This window comes from Nematostella vectensis, chromosome 2 (genome assembly GCF_932526225.1).
Source record: "Nematostella vectensis chromosome 2, jaNemVect1.1, whole genome shotgun sequence".
In the NCBI taxonomy this organism is placed as follows: Eukaryota; Metazoa; Cnidaria; class Anthozoa; order Actiniaria; family Edwardsiidae; genus Nematostella; species Nematostella vectensis.
This window is the reverse complement of record NC_064035.1, coordinates 13,555,594-13,582,084: the sequence shown is the minus strand read 5'-3', so window position 1 is coordinate 13,582,084 and position 26,491 is coordinate 13,555,594. Positions and strand designations below refer to the sequence as shown.

The following is a 26,491-nucleotide window of genomic DNA, read 5'->3' as shown; positions in this document are numbered from 1 at the left end:
ATGCACTGGGAATATCGTATTCGTCGTCATTCAAGCTTCACTTTTTTGGAATTTGTACGTGATTTACTTTAATAAAAACATACAGCAGGCAACTCGACAGTACAGCAGGTAACTCGTTATGCGCTGGGAATATCGTATTCGTCGTCATTCAAGCTTCACTTTTTTGGAATTTGTACGTGATTTACTTTAATAAAAACATATAGCAGGCAACTCGACAGTACAGCAGGTAACTCGTTATGCACTGGGAATATCGTATTCGTCGTTATTGAAGCTTCACTTTTTCGTATTTGTACATGATTTACTTTAATAAAAACATATAGCAGGCAACTCGACAGTACAGCAGGTAACTCGTTATGCACTGGGAATATCGTATTCGTCGTCATTCAAGCTTCACTTTTTTGGAATTTGTACGTGATTTACTTTAATAAAAACATATAGCAGGCAACTCGACAGTACAGCAGGTAACTCGTTATGCGCTGGGAATATCGTATTCGTCGTTGTTAAATGTTCACTTTTTGGTATTTATACGTGATTTACTTTAATAAAAACATATAGCAGGCAACTCGACAAGCAGGTAACTCGTTATGCGCTGGGAATATCGTATTCGTCGTCATTCAAGCTTCACTTTTTTGGAATTTGTACGTGATTTACTTTAATAAAAACATATAGCAGGCAACTCGACAGTACAGCAGGTAACTCGTTATGCGCTGGGAATATCGTATTCGTCGTTATTGAAGCTTCACTTTTTCGTATTTGTACATGATTTACTTTAATAAAAACATATAGCAGGCAACTCGACAGTACAGCAGGTAACTCGTTATGCACTGGGAATATCGTATTCGTCGTTATTGAAGCTTCACTTTTTCGTATTTGTACATGATTTACTTTAATAAAAACATATAGCAGGCAACTCGACAGTACAGCAGGTAACTCGTTATGCACTGGGAATATCGTATTCGTCGTCATTCAAGCTTCACTTTTTTGGAATTTGTACGTGATTTACTTTAATAAAAACATATAGCAGGCAACTCGACAGTACAGCAGGTAACTCGTTATGCGCTGGGAATATCGTATTCGTCGTCATTCAAGCTTCACTTTTTTGGAATTTGTACGTGATTTACTTTAATAAAAACATATAGCAGGCAACTCGACAGTACAGCAGGTAACTCGTTATGCGCTGGGAATATCGTATTCGTCGTCATTCAAGCTTCACTTTTTTGGAATTTGTACGTGATTTACTTTAATAAAAACATATAGCAGGCAACTCGACAGTACAGCAGGTAACTCGTTATGCGCTGGGAATATCGTATTCGTCGTTATTGAAGCTTCACTTTTTCGTATTTGTACATGATTTACTTTAATAAAAACATATAGCAGGCAACTCGACAGTACAGCAGGTAACTCGTTATGCACTGGGAATATCGTATTCGTCGTCATTCAAGCTTCACTTTTTTGGAATTTGTACGTGATTTACTTTAATAAAAACATATAGCAGGCAACTCGACAGTACAGCAGGTAACTCGTTATGCGCTGGAGATATCGTATTCGTCGTCATTCAAGCTTCACTTTTTTTGGAATTTGTACGTGATTTACTTTAATAAAAACATATAGCAGGCAACTCGACAGTACAGCAGGTAACTCGTTATGCGCTGGGAATATCGTATTCGTCGTTGTTAAATGTTCACTTTTTGGTATTTATACGTGATTTACTTTAATAAAAACATATAGCAGGCAACTCTACAGTACAGCAGGTAACTCGTTATGCGCTGGGAATATCGTATTCGTCGTTGTTAAATGTTCACTTTTTGGAATTTGTACATGATTTACTTTAATAAAAACATATAGCAGGCAACTCGACAGTACAGCAGGTAACTCGTTATGCGCTGGGAATATCGTATTCGTCGTCATTCAAGCTTCACTTTTTGGTATTTGTACATGATTTACTTTAATAAAAACATATAGCAGGCAACTCGACAGTACAGCAGGTAACTCGTTATGCACTGGGAATATCGTATTCGTCGTCATTCAAGCTTCACTTTTTGGTATTTGTACATGATTTACTTTAATAAAAACATATAGCAGGCAACTCGACAGTACAGCAGGTAACTCGTTATGCGCTGGGAATATCGTATTCGTCGTCATTCAAGCTTCACTTTTTTGGAATTTGTACGTGATTTACTTTAATAAAAACATATAGCAGGCAACTCGACAGTACAGCAGGTAACTCGTTATGCGCTGGGAATATCGTATTCGTCGTTATTGAAGCTTCACTTTTTCGTATTTGTACATGATTTACTTTAATAAAAACATATAGCAGGCAACTCGACAGTACAGCAGGTAGCTCGTTATGCACTGGGAATATCGTATTCGTCGTCATTCAAGCTTCACTTTTTTGGAATTTGTACGTGATTTACTTTAATAAAAACATACAGCAGGCAACTCGACAGTACAGCAGGTAACTCGTTATGCGCTGGGAATATCGTATTCGTCGTCATTCAAGCTTCACTTTTTTGGAATTTGTACGTGATTTACTTTAATAAAAACATATAGCAGGCAACTCGACAGTACAGCAGGTAACTCGTTATGCGCTGGGAATATCGTATTCGTCGTTGTTAAATGTTCACTTTTTGGTATTTATACGTGATTTACTTTAATAAAAACATATAGCAGGCAACTCTACAGTACAGCAGGTAACTCGTTATGCGCTGGGAATATCGTATTCGTCGTTGTTAAATGTTCACTTTTTGGTATTTGTACATGATTTACTTTAATAAAAACATATAGCAGGGAACTCGACAGTACAGCAGGTAACTCGTTATGCGCTGGGAATATCGTATTCGTCGTCATTCAAGCTTCACTTTTTTGGAATTTGTACGTGATTTACTTTAATAAAAACATATAGCAGGCAACTCGACAGTACAGCAGGTAACTCGTTATGCGCTGGGAATATCGTATTCGTCGTCATTCAAGCTTCACTTTTTCGTATTTGTACATGATTTACTTTAATAAAAACATATAGCAGGCAACTCGACAGTACAGCAGGTAACTCGTTATGCGCTGGGAATATCGTATTCGTCGTCATTCAAGCTTCACTTTTTTGGAATTTGTACGTGATTTACTTTAATAAAAACATATAGCAGGCAACTCGACAGTACAGCAGGTAACTCGTTATGCGCTGGGAATATCGTATTCGTCGTCATTCAAGCTTCACTTTTTTGGAATTTGTACGTGATTTACTTTAATAAAAACATATAGCAGGCAACTCGACAGTACAGCAGGTAACTCGTTATGCGCTGGGAATATCGTATTCGTCGTTATTGAAACTTCACTTTTTCGTATTTGTACATGATTTACTTTAATAAAAACATATAGCAGGCAACTCGACAGTACAGCAGGTAGCTCGTTATGCACTGGGAATATCGTATTCGTCGTCATTCAAGCTTCACTTTTTTGGAATTTGTACGTGATTTACTTTAATAAAAACATACAGCAGGCAACTCGACAGTACAGCAGGTAACTCGTTATGCGCTGGGAATATCGTATTCGTCGTCATTCAAGCTTCACTTTTTTGGAATTTGTACGTGATTTACTTTAATAAAAACATATAGCAGGCAACTCGACAGTACAGCAGGTAACTCGTTATGCGCTGGGAATATCGTATTCGTCGTTGTTAAATGTTCACTTTTTGGTATTTATACGTGATTTACTTTAATAAAAACATATAGCAGGCAACTCTACAGTACAGCAGGTAACTCGTTATGCGCTGGGAATATCGTATTCGTCGTTGTTAAATGTTCACTTTTTGGTATTTGTACATGATTTACTTTAATAAAAACATATAGCAGAGAACTCGACAGTACAGCAGGTAACTCGTTATGCGCTGGGAATATCGTATTCGTCGTCATTCAAGCTTCACTTTTTTGGAATTTGTACGTGATTTACTTTAATAAAAACATATAGCAGGCAACTCGACAGTACAGCAGGTAACTCGTTATGCGCTGGGAATATCGTATTCGTCGTCATTCAAGCTTCACTTTTTCGTATTTGTACATGATTTACTTTAATAAAAACATATAGCAGGCAACTCGACAGTACAGCAGGTAACTCGTTATGCGCTGGGAATATCGTATTCGTCGTCATTCAAGCTTCACTTTTTTGGAATTTGTACGTGATTTACTTTAATAAAAACATATAGCAGGCAACTCGACAGTACAGCAGGTAACTCGTTATGCGCTGGGAATATCGTATTCGTCGTCATTCAAGCTTCACTTTTTTGGAATTTGTACGTGATTTACTTTAATAAAAACATATAGCAGGCAACTCGACAGTACAGCAGGTAACTCGTTATGCACTGGGAATATCGTATTCGTCGTTATTGAAGCTTCACTTTTTCGTATTTGTACATGATTTACTTTAATAAAAACATATAGCAGGCAACTCGACAGTACAGCAGGTAACTCGTTATGCACTGGGAATATCGTATTCGTCGTCATTCAAGCTTCACTTTTTTGGAATTTGTACGTGATTTACTTTAATAAAAACATATAGCAGGCAACTCGACAGTACAGCAGGTAACTCGTTATGCGCTGGGAATATCGTATTCGTCGTCATTCAAGCTTCACTTTTTTGGAATTTGTACGTGATTTACTTTAATAAAAACATATAGCAGGCAACTCGACAGTACAGCAGGTAACTCGTTATGCGCTGGGAATATCGTATTCGTCGTCATTCAAGCTTCACTTTTTTGGAATTTGTACGTGATTTACTTTAATAAAAACATATAGCAGGCAACTCGACAGTACAGCAGGTAACTCGTTATGCGCTGGGAATATCGTATTCGTCGTTATTGAAGCTTCACTTTTTCGTATTTGTACATGATTTACTTTAATAAAAACATATAGCAGGCAACTCGACAGTACAGCAGGTAACTCGTTATGCACTGGGAATATCGTATTCGTCGTCATTCAAGCTTCACTTTTTTGGAATTTGTACGTGATTTACTTTAATAAAAACATATAGCAGGCAACTCGACAGTACAGCAGGTAACTCGTTATGCGCTGGAGATATCGTATTCGTCGTCATTCAAGCTTCACTTTTTTTGGAATTTGTACGTGATTTACTTTAATAAAAACATATAGCAGGCAACTCGACAGTACAGCAGGTAACTCGTTATGCGCTGGGAATATCGTATTCGTCGTTGTTAAATGTTCACTTTTTGGTATTTATACGTGATTTACTTTAATAAAAACATATAGCAGGCAACTCTACAGTACAGCAGGTAACTCGTTATGCGCTGGGAATATCGTATTCGTCGTTGTTAAATGTTCACTTTTTGGAATTTGTACATGATTTACTTTAATAAAAACATATAGCAGGCAACTCGACAGTACAGCAGGTAACTCGTTATGCGCTGGGAATATCGTATTCGTCGTCATTCAAGCTTCACTTTTTGGTATTTGTACATGATTTACTTTAATAAAAACATATAGCAGGCAACTCGACAGTACAGCAGGTAACTCGTTATGCACTGGGAATATCGTATTCGTCGTCATTCAAGCTTCACTTTTTGGTATTTGTACATGATTTACTTTAATAAAAACATATAGCAGGCAACTCGACAGTACAGCAGGTAACTCGTTATGCGCTGGGAATATCGTATTCGTCGTCATTCAAGCTTCACTTTTTTGGAATTTGTACGTGATTTACTTTAATAAAAACATATAGCAGGCAACTCGACAGTACAGCAGGTAACTCGTTATGCGCTGGGAATATCGTATTCGTCGTTATTGAAGCTTCACTTTTTCGTATTTGTACATGATTTACTTTAATAAAAACATATAGCAGGCAACTCGACAGTACAGCAGGTAACTCGTTATGCGCTGGGAATATCGTATTCGTCGTCATTCAAGCTTCACTTTTTTGGAATTTGTACGTGATTTACTTTAATAAAAACATATAGCAGGCAACTCGACAGTACAGCAGGTAACTCGTTATGCGCTGGGAATATCGTATTCGTCGTTGTTAAATGTTCACTTTTTGGTATTTATACGTGATTTACTTTAATAAAAACATATAGCAGGCAACTCTACAGTACAGCAGGTAACTCGTTATGCGCTGGGAATATCGTATTCGTCGTTGTTAAATGTTCACTTTTTGGTATTTGTACATGATTTACTTTAATAAAAACATATAGCAGGGAACTCGACAGTACAGCAGGTAACTCGTTATGCGCTGGGAATATCGTATTCGTCGTCATTCAAGCTTCACTTTTTTGGAATTTGTACGTGATTTACTTTAATAAAAACATATAGCAGGCAACTCGACAGTACAGCAGGTAACTCGTTATGCGCTGGGAATATCGTATTCGTCGTCATTCAAGCTTCACTTTTTCGTATTTGTACATGATTTACTTTAATAAAAACATATAGCAGGCAACTCGACAGTACAGCAGGTAACTCGTTATGCGCTGGGAATATCGTATTCGTCGTCATTCAAGCTTCACTTTTTTGGAATTTGTACGTGATTTACTTTAATAAAAACATATAGCAGGCAACTCGACAGTACAGCAGGTAACTCGTTATGCGCTGGGAATATCGTATTCGTCGTCATTCAAGCTTCACTTTTTTGGAATTTGTACGTGATTTACTTTAATAAAAACATATAGCAGGCAACTCGACAGTACAGCAGGTAACTCGTTATGCGCTGGGAATATCGTATTCGTCGTTATTGAAACTTCACTTTTTCGTATTTGTACATGATTTACTTTAATAAAAACATATAGCAGGCAACTCGACAGTACAGCAGGTAGCTCGTTATGCACTGGGAATATCGTATTCGTCGTCATTCAAGCTTCACTTTTTTGGAATTTGTACGTGATTTACTTTAATAAAAACATACAGCAGGCAACTCGACAGTACAGCAGGTAACTCGTTATGCGCTGGGAATATCGTATTCGTCGTCATTCAAGCTTCACTTTTTTGGAATTTGTACGTGATTTACTTTAATAAAAACATATAGCAGGCAACTCGACAGTACAGCAGGTAACTCGTTATGCGCTGGGAATATCGTATTCGTCGTTGTTAAATGTTCACTTTTTGGTATTTATACGTGATTTACTTTAATAAAAACATATAGCAGGCAACTCTACAGTACAGCAGGTAACTCGTTATGCGCTGGGAATATCGTATTCGTCGTTGTTAAATGTTCACTTTTTGGTATTTGTACATGATTTACTTTAATAAAAACATATAGCAGAGAACTCGACAGTACAGCAGGTAACTCGTTATGCGCTGGGAATATCGTATTCGTCGTCATTCAAGCTTCACTTTTTTGGAATTTGTACGTGATTTACTTTAATAAAAACATATAGCAGGCAACTCGACAGTACAGCAGGTAACTCGTTATGCGCTGGGAATATCGTATTCGTCGTCATTCAAGCTTCACTTTTTCGTATTTGTACATGATTTACTTTAATAAAAACATATAGCAGGCAACTCGACAGTACAGCAGGTAACTCGTTATGCGCTGGGAATATCGTATTCGTCGTCATTCAAGCTTCACTTTTTTGGAATTTGTACGTGATTTACTTTAATAAAAACATATAGCAGGCAACTCGACAGTACAGCAGGTAACTCGTTATGCGCTGGGAATATCGTATTCGTCGTCATTCAAGCTTCACTTTTTTGGAATTTGTACGTGATTTACTTTAATAAAAACATATAGCAGGCAACTCGACAGTACAGCAGGTAACTCGTTATGCGCTGGGAATATCGTATTCGTCGTTATTGAAGCTTCACTTTTTCGTATTTGTACGTGATTTACTTTAATAAAAACATATAGCAGGCAACTCGACAGTACAGCAGGTAACTCGTTATGCACTGGGAATATCGTATTCGTCGTTATTGAAGCTTCACTTTTTCGTATTTGTACATGATTTACTTTAATAAAAACATATAGCAGGCAACTCGACAGTACAGCAGGTAACTCGTTATGCACTGGGAATATCGTATTCGTCGTCATTCAAGCTTCACTTTTTTGGAATTTGTACGTGATTTACTTTAATAAAAACATATAGCAGGCAACTCGACAGTACAGTACAAATTCCAAAAAAGTGAAGCTTGAATGACGACGAATACGATATTCCCAGCGCATAACGAGTTACCTGCTGTACTGTCGAGTTGCCTGCTATATGTTTTTATTAAAGTAAATCACGTACAAATTCCAAAAAAGTGAAGCTTGAATGACGACGAATACGATATTCCCAGTGCATAACGAGTTACCTGCTGTACTGTCGAGTTGCCTGCTATATGTTTTTATTAAAGTAAATCACGTACAAATTCCAAAAAAGTGAAGCTTGAATGACGACGAATACGATATTCCCAGCGCATAACGAGTTACCTGCTGTACTGTCGAGTTGCCTGCTGTATGTTTTTATTAAAGTAAATCACGTACAAATTCCAAAAAAGTGAAGCTTGAATGACGACGAATACGATCTTCCCAGCGCATAACGAGTTACCTGCTTGTCGAGTTGCCTGCTATATGTTTTTATTAAAGTAAATCACGTACAAATTCCAAAAAAGTGAAGCTTGAACGACGACGAATACGATATTCCCAGTGCATAACGAGTTACCTGCTGTACTGTCGAGTTGCCTGCTATATGTTTTTATTAAAGTAAATCACGTACAAATTCCAAAAAAGTGAAGCTTAGCAACGACGAATACGATATTCCCAGCGCATAACGAGTTACCTGCTGTACTGTCGAGTTGCCTGCTATATGTTTTTATTAAAGTAAATCACGTACAAATACGAAAAAGTGAAGCTTCAATAACGACGAATACGATATTCCCAGCGCATAACGAGTTACCTGCTGTACTGTCGAGTTGCCTGCTATATGTTTTTATTAAAGTAAATCACGTACAAATTCCAAAAAAGTGAAGCTTGAATGACGACGAATACGATATTCCCAGCGCATAACGAGTTACCTGCTGTACTGTCGAGTTGCCTGCTATATGTTTTTATTAAAGTAAATCACGTACAAATTCCAAAAAAGTGAAGCTTGAATGACGAAGAATACGATATTCCCAGTGCATAACGAGTTACCTGCTGTACTGTCGAGTTGCCTGCTATATGTTTTTATTAAAGTAAATCATGTACAAATACGAAAAAGTGAAGCTTCAATAACGACGAATACGATATTCCCAGTGCATAACGAGTTACCTGCTGTACTGTCGAGTTGCCTGCTATATGTTTTTATTAAAGTAAATCACGTACAAATTCCAAAAAAGTGAAGCTTGAATGACGACGAATACGATATTCCCAGCGCATAACGAGTTACCTGCTGTACTGTCGAGTTGCCTGCTGTATGTTTTTATTAAAGTAAATCACGTACAAATTCCAAAAAAGTGAAGCTTGAATGACGACGAATACGATATTCCCAGCGCATAACGAGTTACCTGCTTGTCGAGTTGCCTGCTATATGTTTTTATTAAAGTAAATCACGTACAAATTCCAAAAAAGTGAAGCTTGAATGACGACGAATACGATATTCCCAGTGCATAACGAGTTACCTGCTGTACTGTCGAGTTGCCTGCTATATGTTTTTATTAAAGTAAATCACGTACAAATTCCAAAAAAGTGAAGCTTGAATGACGACGAATACGATATTCCCAGTGCATAACGAGTTACCTGCTGTACTGTCGAGTTGCCTGCTATATGTTTTTATTAAAGTAAATCATGTACAAATACGAAAAAGTGAAGCTTCAATAACGACGAATACGATATTCCCAGTGCATAACGAGTTACCTGCTGTACTGTCGAGTTGCCTGCTATATGTTTTTATTAAAGTAAATCACGTACAAATTCCAAAAAAGTGAAGCTTGAATGACGACGAATACGATATTCCCAGCGCATAACGAGTTACCTGCTGTACTGTCGAGTTGCCTGCTATATGTTTTTATTAAAGTAAATCACGTACAAATTCCAAAAAAGTGAAGCTTGAATGACGACGAATACGATATTCCCAGCGCATAACGAGTTACCTGCTGTACTGTCGAGTTGCCTGCTATATGTTTTTATTAAAGTAAATCACGTACAAATTCCAAAAAAGTGAAGCTTGAATGACGACGAATACGATATTCCCAGTGCATAACGAGTTACCTGCTGTACTGTCGAGTTGCCTGCTATATGTTTTTATTAAAGTAAATCATGTACAAATACGAAAAAGTGAAGCTTCAATAACGACGAATACGATATTCCCAGTGCATAACGAGTTACCTGCTGTACTGTCGAGTTGCCTGCTATATGTTTTTATTAAAGTAAATCACGTACAAATTCCAAAAAAGTGAAGCTTGAATGACGACGAATACGATATTCCCAGCGCATAACGAGTTACCTGCTGTACTGTCGAGTTGCCTGCTGTATGTTTTTATTAAAGTAAATCACGTACAAATTCCAAAAAAGTGAAGCTTGAATGACGACGAATACGATATTCCCAGTGCATAACGAGTTACCTGCTGTACTGTCGAGTTGCCTGCTATATGTTTTTATTAAAGTAAATCACGTACAAATTCCAAAAAAGTGAAGCTTGAATGACGACGAATACGATATTCCCAGTGCATAACGAGTTACCTGCTGTACTGTCGAGTTGCCTGCTATATGTTTTTATTAAAGTAAATCATGTACAAATACGAAAAAGTGAAGCTTCAATAACGACGAATACGATATTCCCAGTGCATAACGAGTTACCTGCTGTACTGTCGAGTTGCCTGCTATATGTTTTTATTAAAGTAAATCACGTACAAATTCCAAAAAAGTGAAGCTTGAATGACGACGAATACAATATTCCCAGTGTATAACGAGTTACCTGCTGTACTGTCGAGTTGCCTGCTATATGTTTTTATTAAAGTAAATCACGTACAAATTCCAAAAAAGTGAAGCTTGAATGACGACGAATACGATATTCCCAGCGCATAACGAGTTACCTGCTTGTCGAGTTGCCTGCTATATGTTTTTATTAAAGTAAATCACGTATAAATACCAAAAAGTGAACATTTAACAACGACGAATACGATATTCCCAGCGCATAACGAGTTACCTGCTATATGTTTTTATTAAAGTAAATCACGTACAAATTCCAAAAAAGTGAAGCTTGAATGACGACGAATACGATATTCCCAGCGCATAACGAGTTAGCTGCTGTACTATTGAGTTGCCTGCTATATGTTTTTATTAAAGTAAATCACGTATAAATGCCAAAAAGTGAAGCTGTAACAACAACGAATACAATATTCCCAGTGTATAACGAGTTACCTGCTGTACTGTCGAGTTGCCTGTTATATGTTTTTGTTCGAGTAAATTACTTACAAATGCCAAAAAGTGAACATTTAAATCTGGTATTCGTACCGAGGCGGCTGTGTGGGGTTATAAAATGTATGGTGATAGACGTTAGTGTGTGGGTTAAAGTGTGCAATTATGGCTATTATATATGGTGTATTGCATTGGGGATGTTAGTTAAGAGTTGTGGCTATAAATGAAATGTAGAAAACGGGCTTGGAGTTAGGGCAGAACAGTGTATTTGACCTTTGAACGAGGGTGATAATTACCTGTTGATAATTTCCTGTGAGTGTAATGTGAGCTTGTGAAAAATCAAGTCAATAACAAGACCGGTGAGGAATAATATCTGAAAGCGTGCAGATAGGGGACAAATCAATGATGGCAAATAGAAGATAGATAGTGGTTATAGAAGTATTGGACAGTTGGCTCCTTGAGTATGGGTTTTTATATTGTGTCGTGTAGAGAGAGAGTTTGTTAGGATACGCGCTCTAGGTTAGTGACTGATAATCGATGAGCTTAAGCGATGGCCCATATCGAGCGAAAATAATACGCGTAGATACGGCAGAGAAACGGTAGGAATTACAGTGCAGGTTAAGATGTGTAAATCACGTGCAAGTGCCAAAAGTGAACATTTAACAACGACGAATACGATATTTCCAGTATATGTTTCTATTCGAGTTAATCACTTACAAATGCCAAAAAAGTGAAGCTTTAATAACGACGAATACGATATTCCCAGTGCATCACGAGTTACCTGCTGTACTGTCAAGTTGCCTGCTAAAAGTTTTTATAAAAGTAAATCACGAAAACATTCCAAAAACGTTAGGCTTTAATAACGACATACATAATTTGTCGTATTTCGAAAGTTTTGCAATGTTATTTCAGTCAGAACTCTAGATATCGACTTTTTTTCCCACGGTCACGTGATTGATGACGTCATATTTTAAAAGTTCATGATTGTAAAATCCCATGTGCTATTTGTCATATTTCGAAAGTTTCGTAATGTTTTCTCAATAGGAACTCGAGAAAATGTTTTTTCCCACGGTCACGTGATTGATGACGTCATGAGAATAACTAATACGGCGTTGTCTTCGTTATTACATTTGTACACTTAGGTTAAAGTTTGATGACTATCGGTAAAAAGGGGACGTAGTTATCGCGACAATTGTGATGTAACGACTTGCCTGCTGGAACGTTCAACGTCACACAGTCACGTGATTAATAATATTTGATATCATACATGCATGAATATGTTTGTTGTACTTTTTGTACAATCGTGTCAAAATTTCGTGACAATCGGCCAAATACCTGCCGAGATATTACACAAATCATCACATTTGAGTTGCCTGCTAACTTCACCGAGTTGCCTGCTGAGTTGCCTGCCAGCTTCACTATGGTAATCTATTTTCCTCTTTTTCTAATCTACTTTGCTGCTTATCTCTCCCCCTTTTTGTCTTCGATTTAACTTTTTCATAGTTCAATCATTCTACCAACCGCACTACCCTACTAACCACGTGCATCTTGTCACTTACAGACTCAATTCGCCCGTTTTTGTATTTTTCTACTCGTCGTGAAATCCGAAAGCTGGGTCTCCCTCCCTCTCAGTCCTACACCTTTGCTGTACGCCGACTGCGAAACACCATCGGCATTGACTTTGACTGGCGAGAGAAGCGCCTCTATTGGTCTGACGTTTATAAAAAGGTCATCAGTAGGTCGTACTTTAATGGCACAGGACGTGAGGACCTTATCACGGATGCGCTTATTACTGCGGAAGGTAAGTCTAAGGTTGGTCTTACTTAAATGCCACAGACTCAAGGACCTTGTCCCTAATGCGCTTGATAATTATGCTGGGAAGTCTAAAGTTGGCCCTATTTTAGTATGGCACAGGACACGAGGACCTTATCATTGATGTACTTATTAATGTTAATGGCAGACACAAGTTGGTCTAACTTAAGTGGCACAGGTAATCATCATGTAGTGCCGCAAACTAACCTTTAGGTAAAGCGCTAAAGGTTAGTCAGTGTTTGTGTAAACCATATTGACTAGGGTGACTTGTGTACAGTCTTTGTTTTCAATTATTTATTTGTAATACTTTGTAACACATTGCCACCCAAACATCGGCAGGGGTGGCAGTAGACTGGATTGGCCGCAATCTGTATTGGTCTGACATGCGTTCGGATAGAATCGAAGTGTCAACCCTAGAAGGAAAATGGCGTAGGGTGCTGCTTAGTGAAGATGTGGAGTCCCCCAGGGGTTTGGTCTTGGACTCAAATGCTGGGTAAGTTTTATGTTTTGGTCTTTATACGATATTCTTCTTGTACTTACCTTTTTGTACTACTTGTTTCTAATGTTTGTTTCAGTGGTTATTTCATAAAACCGATGTTTCAGATTTTATTTGCTCGGGACTTGTTTTTCTCGACTTTATGGCCATTTTTGTTTTATTGATGTTTCAGATGTGTTGTTTTGGACTGACCGTTGTTTGTCTTCATAAATTATCATTCTACTTTAATCGATCTTTCAGATATTTGTTTTCGCAGACCTTTGTCCTGTCAGCTTGAGTGTTAATTTTTGATGTGCAAATGTTTCAGGTATTTATTTTGGACTGACTGGGGCACGTCTCCCCGGGTCGAGCGTTCCTGGTTGGACGGCTCTAATCGTTTTGTTATCAGCTTTGGCATTAAGATCGTATGGCCGAATGGGCTCACACTCGACTTAGCTACCAAGTAAGTATTCACAAAAAACGTCCGTTACGCAAAAGGCATTTAAATAAGGTTGTGCTCAAGAATCTTTGCGTCGTAACCCGCAGTGGTAAGTGAGGTAAGCCTTAAAGTGGGAAGTGTCTGGGAGATGGGGAGCACCAGTATCTTGGATGTTATGTATTATTATGTTATGTATCTTGATGTATCTTGATGTATCTTGATGTATCTTGGAGTGCACGAGGGTATACCAATTTATCTTTTTGTCAATGGCAATTACTCATTTCTCGTACTACCTACGAGCCTCCCACAGTGACATAATGTTTTTCTTTTGTCTACACCCGTAGACGTGTATACTGGATTGACGCCAAACTCGACCACATCGTGTCATGCGAGTATGATGGCTCCAGCAAACGCATTGTGCTGTCAGGAAGCCGACAAATTAACCACCCATTTGCGATGACCTTATTTGAGGATTATCTTTATTGGACTGACTGGCAGAGTAAGCATGTCCTTCGTGTCAGCAAGTTGCCTGGTGAAAACGTGACATTACTGTCAGCCGGGGTGTCTAAACCCATGGATATACATGCCGTGCATCCTCTTCGACAACCAAGAGGTAATGCTTACCCTCTAACCCCAACCAGAACTCTCCCTGGATATGCGGCACCCATAGCCACAAAGTGAACTCTAATCGACATGAAATACACAAAATACATGATTACATTACTCTCTAACCCCGACCATAGCAGCTTTTTCCTGACTTTTACCTCAACTCTAGTCAGTGCATGCTTTCCGCCCAGGCTTATCGCCATTTATCTATTGTTACCATCGTGACTAGTCCATAAAACCTTTCAGAGTTGATAGATTTGGTCAATTCTTGATATGTTTATCTTCCACATAGTATGTGGTTCGTATAGACCCTAAAAAACTCGCGTTCGCGGGAATAATTCAAATCTGTAATATTGAGGTATTTTGGTCAAACTTCGGAAAAAAGGCCAAACCAGGGCCATTCAAAAACTGAATGTCCCTGGTCCAAATCATTTGTGACGTAAATCGAGATGTCAATCAAATTATATGTGAAAATATATGCTTTGATATACGGACGAGTATTTCCAGTTTTGAATTCAGAGGTGAGAAGATGGCCAAGTAATGTTGCAAACGGCTGTAACGCGTCACGTGTATTCCTTCACCAGGTGTTGATCGATGTGCCAACAAGTCATGTTCGCATCTGTGTCTTTTGATTCCTGATGGCGCGGTTTGTCGCTGCCCAACAGGAATGAGGCTCACCTATAACAAGCGCAGCTGCTCAGGTATATTTTAGAACAAGCCCACTGACCTCTTTTGAAATATTTGAAAACCATCACGGTTAAGCCCGCTAAGTTACCGATTTCTCCCTCGCTTGCCACCAGATTTGTACTCGTGTGTGGTACCAATTAGTTTCTCTGTCTTGCCACAAGATAAAAAATTTGTACTGTGTATTGTACTGATTAGTTTCTCTGTCTTGCCTTAAGATAAAGGATTTGTAACTCGTTTATGGTACCGATTTATTTCTCTGCCTTGCCGCCAGATAAAGGATTGTACTCGTGTATGGTACCGATTTATTTCTCTGCCTTGCCGCCAGATAATGGATTGTACTCATGTATGGTACCGATTTATTTCTCTGCCTTGCCACCAGATAAAGAATTTGTACTCGTTTATGGTACCGATTTATTTATCTGTCTTGCCACAAAATAAAAGATTTAGTCGTGTATGGTACCGACTTATTTCTCTGACTTGCCACCAGATAAAGGATTTGTACTCGTTTATGATACCGATTTATTTATCTGTCTTGCCACCATCTCTTTCTACTAATGTAATCTCCCTAATTCTTTCTCTCTTGTCACCAGATGACGTCATCCTACTGGTGTATGCCGCACGTAACGAGGTTCGGGGTATATCCCTGGATCCTAACGAGACCACTGACCAGATGGTCTCCCAGGCCGGGCTCAGCAACGCCGTGGGCGTGACCTGTGATGCGCAGGACGGTTATGTCTACTGGTCAGACATCAGGCTCGACGCCGTTTACAGAGCAAAACTGAACGGCTCTAAAAAGACCTCTGTCGTTGATAGTGGTGAGTATGTTACCGATATCGCCTGGTTGCTTAAACATTGTTGCTCAATTATAAAAACTGTTGGTCTGTAGGGGTTAAAAGCTCTGCACGCTCGAGGGGCTTGTCTTTAGCTTGGTCAAGAGTAGATTTCAATTGTATTTTCTAGATATATGTTGAAAGTTACCATGTACTACGACTTAATTGTTATTGCCATGCAGCCAAAGGGCTCGCTTTTCTGGTTATGGTTATTTGTGTTCTTAGCATGTAATGCAAGTAGTATCATTGTCATGATTAGTGCTGTGGTTTTTACTCATTTACGATCAATAATATGTTTAAGTTTAGTGTTTGCCTAAAACTTGTACCGGTAATCGGTATGAACACAGTCCAAGTTGGTATGAACACAGTCGTTATTATTATTACCATTGTAGAACTGTCCAATGTATGTTAAGGTTAAATGTTTGCCTAGATCTTTTGTCTGTAATTGGTATGAACACTGTCGTTATCTACCATTGTAGAACTGTCCAAGCCCGAAGGGATTGTGTTTGATTGGATAGCCAAGAACATCTACTGGACTGATGCGGGTACGCCACGTATTGGCGTCGCACGACTTGACGGGTCGTACACTTTGTTCATTGTTACACAAAACATCAGCAAACCACGTGCCATCGCTATTCACCCCACAAAAGGGTAAGTAACTGATAGATAACCCTTGCAATCCCTGTACACTTGATCCCATGGGGCTGGTGATTAGGGTGTTTGGGTGGGTCCCATTTGGTTGGTGCTAGGGTAATTGGGTGGGTCCCATTTGGTGGGTGCTAGGGTGATTGAGTGGGTCCTGTTCTGCTAGTAAGGATATTTGACCACGGCTTTAAGCAACTCAATTTATTACCATAAAAGTACAGTAATCGCAGGGTAGAGTGCTTCCTATTGGTCCTATTGGGTGATTGTATTGGTTCCATTTGGTGGATGGTTCGGTGTGATTGGGTTGCAGTTGTATTTGCTGCCTATTCTTGCGTCATATGCTTTCAACAATATGTATTTACTTCTGCTTTTCAATGCCATTGTTACTTTTTCTACACATTAATTTACTGTATAGCTTTACTGGTGTATTGCGTTTCTTATAAGCATGCAGCTTTCCACCTGAATTAGCCTTATGTTACTGATGTCTTGCGTTAAATGTGGCCCGCTAGGTTTCTGTTCTGGACCGACTGGGACCAAGCAAATCCTCGTATAGAGCGCTCCTTGATGGACGGATCATCCCGGCGTGTGATAGTTCATCACATGAGGATGGGCTACCCTAATGGGCTCACCATTGACTTTGAGACCAACCGGTTATACTGGTGTGATGCGAGTAAGAATACGATCGAGACAGCCAAGCTAAATGGAAAGAACAGGTAAAGACGTCTTTCAAAAGCGAATTCTAAAATACTACTATCTTTTAAAAGCAATTCTAAAATAAGTAACTAATACTAATAAGTACTGCTTAAAGGTAGAATATTAGTAGTATTCATTCTAAACTCAGGGAGTTCCCTCCTACAAAAGCTAAACTTCAGGGGGGCATACATGCAATGATCCATATTAACAACATTAATTGATTACCGTATGATAATACTACTATCTAAAATACTATAACTAGCTCTCCCATTTTCATATAGTGTTATGCCTGCTTAGATGATAACAACCAATAATTGTGAAACAGTTTTTCTTTGATTTCGCCCCGTAACATATTGATGAGAATAGCAGTGTGGAGCCTCTATATTACTTTTTTTAAAGCTGCTGCTGGGAGGATGATTTGTGACACACACGGAGCCTGCATGATAGACCAGAACTAAGTCGAATAGTTATACCATATTTCTATGCTCTCCACGTATTGTATTTGTGCTCGTTGCCGACTTTAGATCTCCAGCTATAGTATCTTTGTAGTCAATCCCTATGAGCGTTTTTTTGACGAGTACATAAATCTTTTCTCGAAGGTATCTGAGTATTTGTTGAATCTTAAGAGTTCTTTGGTAGAAGGTTTCCAGGTGTTTGTTGATGGTTTCTTAGAGTTTGTTTGTAGGAGGTTTCCTAATGTTTCTTAAATGGTTTGTGAGTGTTTTTTTTTTATGTATAAAAGGCGGGTGATTTACCAAGGAAACGAAGTACCACACCCATTTGGCATCAGTTTATATGAGGATTCACTCTTCTGGAGTGACTGGACTCGTAAACAGATCGTGTATGCACCCAAGACTGGCACTGGACCAATCAGAGTACTCAGAGCCAACCTCTCTGTAGTCTATGCTGTCGATATTTTTTCAAAGGGCAGGCAAAAAGGTAAGAAATCTAAGCAGCTTTTCAAGAAACATTTAAGAAGAGCTGGTCCCTAGAGGGACCCAAAATTAAATAAAAACTCTAGATTAGGAAACAACCAAAGGAAAAGTTGCTCGAGACACCCAAAACCTAGTTGCTGTAGAATCTTCCAAAAAGTAGTAAGATGTCATCCTATGAGCTGTCAAAATAGTGTTATTTTCATCTTCTAGGAAATAACCTTTGTGGCTTGAAGAACGGGGGATGTAGCCAACTGTGTCTGGTTACCGGCAAAAACACTCGCCGGTGTACATGCATTATAGGGTATAGGCTTATAGGTGATGGGCGCACTTGTGAGGGGATCAACAGCTTTTTACTCTACACAACGGCTAAAGGTATACTATCTATCATTTAGATCCTTCTTGGTGTTCAGTATATTTTAGTGGAATATAGTCCAGCTAACTGCTGTGGTACCCATTGCAGTTATCTCCCTAGAAAACGTACTTTGGTTAACACTAAGGACCATTAGTTAGAAAAACTTCACGGTTAAAATGTTACACCCCCAAAATATAGAAAGATTATTGTATTGTACTAAACCAAAGAAACATTTTTCTCTGTCTTCAGAGATCCGCGCACTCTCCACGACTCCTGGTGACACCACAGCTGTCCATCCGCCGATTACTGGTCTGAATGGTGCCAGCTTCCTAGACTTTGACTCGGCTGGCAGATGGATCTACTACAGTGATGAGCGAGCGCGTGTTATACGGCGAGTCCATGTTGACGGCACTGGTGTCCAGGATATCATCGCCACTGGCCTTCGCCGTCCTCAAGGCATAGCGGTGGACTGGGTCGGCAGGAATCTGTTCTGGTGTGACGCCATTACTGATCTTATAGAGGTACGCTGTTTCGCCCTCGTCACATTTTAGCCCACATCAACAAGAAAGATTTCTTTCATACACCTAGAGCATTGGCTCTAGAATGTGTACTAGTCTGAGGTCTGACATTTTATCAGAAAACATCAGAAACTCCTCCTGTAGTTGTTGTGACTGGATTTGTGTTCTTTGTCGTCATGAATACCCTTCTTGTCTCTATAAGCCTCGTCCCGTTGTCTTCGACTGTGGAGTTGTGATCGTCCTACTTCTTCACCTTGTTTCTTCAGGCTCCTTATAGTCGTCGTTGACTAAAGGTGTCTGAACTTGTGATTCTCTCTCCTGTCTTTGCATGTCCCGTTCCCGTTCCCGTTCCCCTGGTCCTGTCCCGTTGTCGTTCATTATAGGTCTCTGAGCTTGTGATTCTGCTCCCTGTCTTTGCCCGTCCCGTCCTCTCCCGTTGTTTTTCATTATAAGTGTTTGTACAAGTCTCTTGTCGTTGTTTGCTCTTGACATGCATCTTTACCTTGTTTGTACAAGTCTCTTGTCGTTGCGTTGACAGTAGTGTTTGTTCTGGTCATGCATTGTTGTCGTTGACAACAGTGGTAGTGTGTGTTGTTCTTAAGCTTCTTCTTCCTGTCTTAAACTTGACCTGTTAGTTTCGGTGACCGTAGCTCGTCTTCCTGTCTGTGCAGGTCAGCAGGCTGAACGGATCCCACCGCAAGGTGCTCATCTCAACGGGTGTCTCAGATCCAAAGTCCCTCGCTGTGTACCCGTCGATGGGGCTCCTTTTCTGGAGTGACTGGGGTACCCCTGCACGTATTGAAAGGGCGTCGATGGATGGTTCTCGCCGCAGCACATTGATTTCTGGTCCCACTGTCCGTAAACCCACAGGGCTCACGCTAGACTACCTACATGGGTCCTTGTACTGGGTGGACTCTAAAAAGAACTCTATCTGGCGAATCAATGTGCTTGAACAAGGTGTGCCCTTTGCCAGTAATAATGTTTGATATATTATAATCTTACCACCCACAATACTGTTTCTGAGTTCATCTTGTCTCAGCGAATAGACTTATTTGAACCATGTTCTTGAGTTGTTGTCTATTACGAACAACACTTCCCGTGTGTATCACTAATTTTCGCCATATCACTAGGTACGCCTGAGCGTATTGTTACAAGTCCTTCTCCTCAGAAGCCCGTTGGCCTCGCTCTACTTGACCCGTACTTGTACTGGGTCGACCAGAAATATGACGACCTTGCACGCATTTTTAAAAATGGCTCTGACGTTACACGCTTCAACGAGACGACCCGAAACCCTAGGGACATTCTTGTATTCGACCCGCAACGCCAACCACCCAGGGGACCGTGCGAGAACAATGGAAACTGTGCAGAACTCTGTCTTGCAATTTCAGGCACCAAGAAAAGGTAAGACTGACTACAGGATGAGGGAATGCCGGGGGAGGGAGGGAGAATAGATGTGGGTGTTTTTCCCCTTTTTCTTCCATAAGTAAGCTATAATGTTTTTCAGGCACACAATGCATTTTTATAAGATCAGTAGCCAACCGGTTAGACCTGCTTCACATTAATTAACCATTCAGGAAATAAAGAGATGCCAATCATATCCCAATGAAAGTAAGGGCCAGCCATTGTTGTCAGCTTAAAACGAACCTGGTGCCTTCGTGTGGCTTGCAGGTGTGCATGTCCGTCTGGCCGTGTGGCTGTGGATGGTCGTTCGTGTCTGCAAAGCGAGAGCTTCCTCATCATCGCAGAACATGGGTTCATCATACCCTCGGCGTTGTACCCCGGCAGCCCCGTCCCAGGGCACCCCATCATTTTCGGGCTGTCAGGAAACAGCTTCTTGGATTTTGACTATGACAGCCATAAGCTGTTCTACACGGACCGTAATCCTAGTGTTATCAAGTCTCGATCCGTCGACGGCTCCAACACCACTATTGTCACTACAGGTCAGTTCAAGTGCATGCAACGAGTGAGTAAGGAAGCAGATCATTGTTATTGATAATATATTGTTATAATCACTGTTATTCTTGGCGTTAACTGTATACCTTGTTTGTCCTTCAGCTGTAATAGATCCACGTGCTCTCACAGTGGACTGGATCGAGAAGTACTTGTACTGGATCGAGGGCAACAGTCAGACTATTATTCGATCCACTTTTAATGGGTCAGCGGTACAGACCGTCCTGCGCAGTGGCATGGATGATCCTCGCTCTCTCGCTCTGTTACCCTGTGAAAAGTAAGTAATACTACCGCTGAGATTTCGGTATCTACCACTGACCTGTATGTATATTTTTTACTTCTGTCAGTTCTTTGAAAACTTTTTTCGCAAAGGGTTTTTATTAAAGGAATCCGGAATGTGGTAGGTCAGAGTTTCCAATAGTTTATTAACATAAGTATTTATATTGGATTGTTCAAGCTTATCTTGTGTTTTAGGCTAGTGTATTTGGTGAACTGTCCTTCCAAGCTTATCTTATGTTTAGGCTAGTATATTGGGCACAGTGGGGGAAAAGGCCAAGCATCAAGTCTGTCTGGACGAGCGGTAAAGTCATCAAGACGGTATTGAACAGAAATTTACAATGGCCTACCGGACTGACCATCGACCAGGCAGAGGGAAGAATCTTTTGGGTTGATGCCAAGAAAGATATGTATGTTGCTTTGTTATTTGGAAGAATTTTTTGGTTATACACAAACAAGGATGTTTATGTTACTATGTTCCCTAAATCACTATATTTTCTCGTGATGTTATATTCGGCTCTATGTTTGCGACACACCGTAAATCAGTATTATCTCCTGATGTTATATTCGTCTCTATGCTGGTACCTCACTGTCAGTCACTTTATTATAGGGGTAGTTTTAGTGCTTGGTATGCTCACCGTGTATTAACTGGTTGTTTCAGCATTGAGTCGTCCCTGCTAGATGGTACTGATCGGAAGATCATTGTATCAGCTCCTGGGATAACCCTCCGCTCCATAGCAGTGTTCGGGGAGTTCTTGTACTGGACTGACCCATCGACTAGCAACATCAAGCGGGTGAGCAAGTTTAATGGTGGAGACACCGTGCAGTGGAAATTTGCCACGACTGGGTCATCATCTATGCGTGCCTTCGCCAGAGAAGCGCAGGACTGTGAGTATAAGATATTGCTAACAGGCAACTTTGAATTTAAAAGTTGGTCCATCCTCGCGCCAGGGTCCACCTCTCTCATTCGCCTCCCTGCCCCTGGGTTAAGGAGAGGGGTAGACCCTAGCGCAGGAGGAAACAATCAAATTTTAATTATGTCAATCTCAATGTTTTACTAAGTCATTTTAGTTTAAACGTATGCCGTTAACTTTGTAGGTACCGTCAACCCTTGCGTGCTCAATGGCGGCTGCACGCATACATGCACTGTGCTGGACGGGAAGCCTGTGTGTTCTTGTCCACAGGGTTACCGCCTGGAGAACCCGTATCGCTGTGTTCTTTCTAACGCTTCGTGCGCATCTAGCGAATTCGCCTGCGAGAGCGGACAGTGCGTTCGCAAGTCGTTTGTATGCGATGGCGACAATGATTGTCACGATGGGTCGGATGAGAGCTCACTTGTCTGTGGTAAGCACCCTTTAATTTGCAATAAACATACTTTATTGATGCAAACACAATACAAATACTTTATTGATACAAACACAATACAGATACTTTATTGATACAAACACAATAAAAATACTTTATTGATACAAACCCAATACAAATACTTTATTGATACAAACACAATTCAAATACTTTTTTAATACAAACACAATACAAATACTTTATTGTTACAAACACAATACAAATGCTTTATTGATACAAACACAATACAAATGCTTTATTGATACAAACACAATACAAATACTTTATTGATACAAACACAATACAAATACTTTATTGATACAAACACAATACAAATACTTTATTGATACAAACACAATACAAATACTTTATTGGTACAAACACAGTGCAAGTACTTTATTGGTACAAACACAGTGCAAATACTTTATTGATACAAACACAGTGCAAATACTTTATTGGTACAAATACAGTGCAAATACTTTATTGATACAAACACAGTGCAAGTACTTTTTTGATAGAAACACAATACAAATACTTTATTGATACAAACACAGTGCAAATACTTCATTGATACAAACCCAATACAAATACTTTATTGATACAAACACAGTGCAAATACTTTTTTGATACAAATACAATAGAAATACTTTATTGATACAAACACAGTGCAAATACTTTATTGATACAAACACAATACAAATACTTTATTGATACAAACACAGTGCAAGTACTTTATTGATACAAAACAATACAAATACTTTGATCGCCATAAATGTTTTTTACTTAGCGAATAACCATCGGTACGTGTTTGTTATTCCAAATTTTGGGACCGTGATTCCTGGTGTTTTACCAAACACAACGTCTTTGTGTTTGTTTGCGTTTGGTGATATTCTTGGTATGTTTGCACACATATCAGTGGAAAGACCTGGAATTACTAGTGCCAGGATGGTGTTGGTGATTAATGTAATGATTTCTTTCTCATCTCAAGCCTCCTGGACGTGTGAGCCCGGTCACTTTTCCTGTAACAATGGCCGCTGTATCAATGCTAAGTGGGTTTGTGATCGCGAGAACGACTGTGGCGATAATAGCGATGAGGCGCGCTGCCCGGAAGTGACGTGTCCCGCTCACGAGTTTACTTGTCCTAACGGTCGCTGTGTTAGTTATGATTTCCTATGCGATGGCGAGGATGACTGCGGTGATTTCAGTGATGAGCTACGCTGCCCTCCCACGACATGTGTCCCAGGACAGGTCAAGGTATGAACAAGTTTTTTTAACAAGTCTTTAGGAAACACCAGTGAATCCCGCGCGCCGATTGGTCGTTAGCCTCAAATGAGCGTGCCTGTAAATAAAAGACAATACTAGAGGCGTTTGACAGCATGGTAACACAACACTGAACCAGCCCACATGTGCATACCTTTTTTTCGCGCAAAACTTTTTTCTCTTGGATTTAAACAGGCAATGTCTGGTAGCGACTATTTGCCTGAAGTTAGACGAAAATATTTTTATGCTTAGTGTAACATCTGTCTACTTTTCTTTTAATTATTCTCGTTATAGTGTGGAAGTAAGAACCTTTGCATCCCTTCCTCCTGGCTTTGTGACGGTAGTGATGATTGCGGTGATGGCTGGGACGAGAGACAAGACTGTCGCGAGCGCCCATGCAATGTCTCCGAGTTCCGCTGCACAAGTGGCGAGTGTGTCCCCGCGTCTTGGCGCTGTGATGGTGACAATGACTGTACAGACAAGAGTGATGAGCCAACGGACTGTCAAAGGTCGAATGCCACTTGCACAGGCGCACAGTTTGCTTGTGATAACGGTACGAATAAAGTTTCGAATTATTGTCGACCTGATGTCGAACACAGTGGCATCCCCAGGATTCGTGCTTGTGTTATCGTGATTTTAACTGGATGACGTAACCAACTTGTCTACTAGTGTCAATCTCACCTTGTTTCCTCTACTCGCCCCAGGCCGCTGCATCTCCACACGTCTCCTTTGTGATGGCGATAACGACTGTGGTGATAACTCTGATGAGACGACCTTGCAGTTTCCCTGTGTTCGCCATCGGAACTGCACACAGAGCGAGTACTCGTGCCGTTCCACCTCACGTTGTGTACCGCTGGCCTTTGTGTGCGATGGCGAAAATGACTGCGGAGACGGGTCTGATGAGAGCAAGGAACAGAACTGTGAGAGGGCCACGTGTGACGTCACTCAATTCAGGTAAATTATCAGTCTGTCACGAAACGTCTGTCACGCTACACCTCGATTTCTTCTAATATCACTATTTCTGAAACGTTGGGCGAATCATAAACAGCAATTTAAATAATCTTTTTAACACCACCCTTCCACCAGCACGCGCTGTTATCACGTGGCTGTCCTCACCCATGTCTGATCTTTCTCCCCACCACTCATCTCTCCCTGTCTTTTGCTCAAGAGTAAGCCCTCAACGTGCATCAAACGCGAGTAAATAGCGCTGGAATCACGAAGGTCCTCTTCCTCAAATTTAAGATTCTCCTTAACTCCACCAGTACTCCCCCTGTCTTTTGCTTAAGTTTTACACCGCAGCATGTGTGGCATTGTGATGGGAAGGATGACCCATTACTCCAATCTTCCGAGGGCGCTTATCCTCCCTTTCTCTTGTATAGGTGTAAAACCGGCACATGCATTACACGGGAGTGGCGCTGTGATCACCAGGATGATTGTGGCGACGGCTCAGATGAGCAGCAGTGCGTAAACTACACGTGTCCCAATCACACCTTCAAGTGCGCCAGCGGCCATTGTATTGCCAACAGCAGCGTGTGCGACGGCGACACAGACTGTGCTGATGGCTCAGACGAGAAGGACTGTGACTTAGGGACACCCACCTGTGGTGCAGGCCTTTTTAGGTAAGTACCGTATTCATACTTATTTGGGTAATGTACCGTATTCATACTTATTTGGGTAATGTACCGTATTCATACTTATTTGGGTAATGCACCGTATTCATACTTATTCAGGTAATGTACCGTATTCATACTTATTTGGGTAATGTACCGTATTCATACTTATTTGGGTAATGTACCGTATTCATACTTGTTTTGGTAATGCACCGTATTCATACTTATTCAGGTAATGTACCGTATTCATACTTATTTAGGTAATGTACCGTATTCATGCTTATTTAGGGGATGTACCGTATTCATACTTATTCAGGTAATGTACCGTATTCATACTTATTTAGGTAATGTACCGTATTCATACTTATTTAGGTAATGTACCTTATTCATACTTATTTAGGTAATGTACCGTATTCATACTTATTTAGGTAATGTACCTTATTCATACTTATTTGAGGTAATGTACCTTATTCATACTTATTTATAGGCAATGTACCGTATTCATACTTATTTAGGTAATGTACCGTATTCATACTTATTTGAGGTAATGTACCGTATTCATACGTATTAACGTAATGTACCGTATTCATACTTATTTGGGTAATGTACCTTATTTATACTTATTTAGGTAATGTACCGTATTCATAATTATTTAGGCAATGTACCGTATTCATACTTATTTAGGTAATGTACCGTATTCATTTTTATTTGAGGTAATGTACTGTATTCATACATATTTAGGTAATGTACCGTAT

At 39.9% G+C, this 26,491-nt stretch overlaps 1 protein-coding gene across 1 annotated transcript in view; it reads left to right on the top strand.

Moving 5' to 3' along the window:
* Positions 1-26,491, top strand: part of LOC5521778 (low-density lipoprotein receptor-related protein 1) — a 74,852-nt gene that overhangs the window by 25,765 nt on the left and 22,596 nt on the right. Inside the window, exons 24-45 of the mRNA XM_048724349.1 lie at positions 12,866-13,105; positions 13,456-13,609; positions 13,920-14,054; positions 14,375-14,643; positions 15,221-15,337; positions 15,914-16,138; positions 16,633-16,804; positions 17,308-17,511; positions 18,234-18,430; positions 18,637-18,798; positions 19,028-19,299; positions 19,968-20,253; positions 20,427-20,697; positions 20,965-21,236; positions 21,352-21,523; positions 21,768-21,932; positions 22,184-22,410; positions 22,621-22,866; positions 23,855-24,120; positions 24,421-24,679; positions 24,831-25,080; positions 25,506-25,745. Of these exons, the coding sequence (XP_048580306.1) occupies positions 12,866-13,105; positions 13,456-13,609; positions 13,920-14,054; positions 14,375-14,643; positions 15,221-15,337; positions 15,914-16,138; positions 16,633-16,804; positions 17,308-17,511; positions 18,234-18,430; positions 18,637-18,798; positions 19,028-19,299; positions 19,968-20,253; positions 20,427-20,697; positions 20,965-21,236; positions 21,352-21,523; positions 21,768-21,932; positions 22,184-22,410; positions 22,621-22,866; positions 23,855-24,120; positions 24,421-24,679; positions 24,831-25,080; positions 25,506-25,745 (4,801 nt within the window). The remainder of the gene's footprint in view (positions 1-12,865; positions 13,106-13,455; positions 13,610-13,919; positions 14,055-14,374; positions 14,644-15,220; positions 15,338-15,913; positions 16,139-16,632; positions 16,805-17,307; positions 17,512-18,233; positions 18,431-18,636; positions 18,799-19,027; positions 19,300-19,967; positions 20,254-20,426; positions 20,698-20,964; positions 21,237-21,351; positions 21,524-21,767; positions 21,933-22,183; positions 22,411-22,620; positions 22,867-23,854; positions 24,121-24,420; positions 24,680-24,830; positions 25,081-25,505; positions 25,746-26,491) is intronic.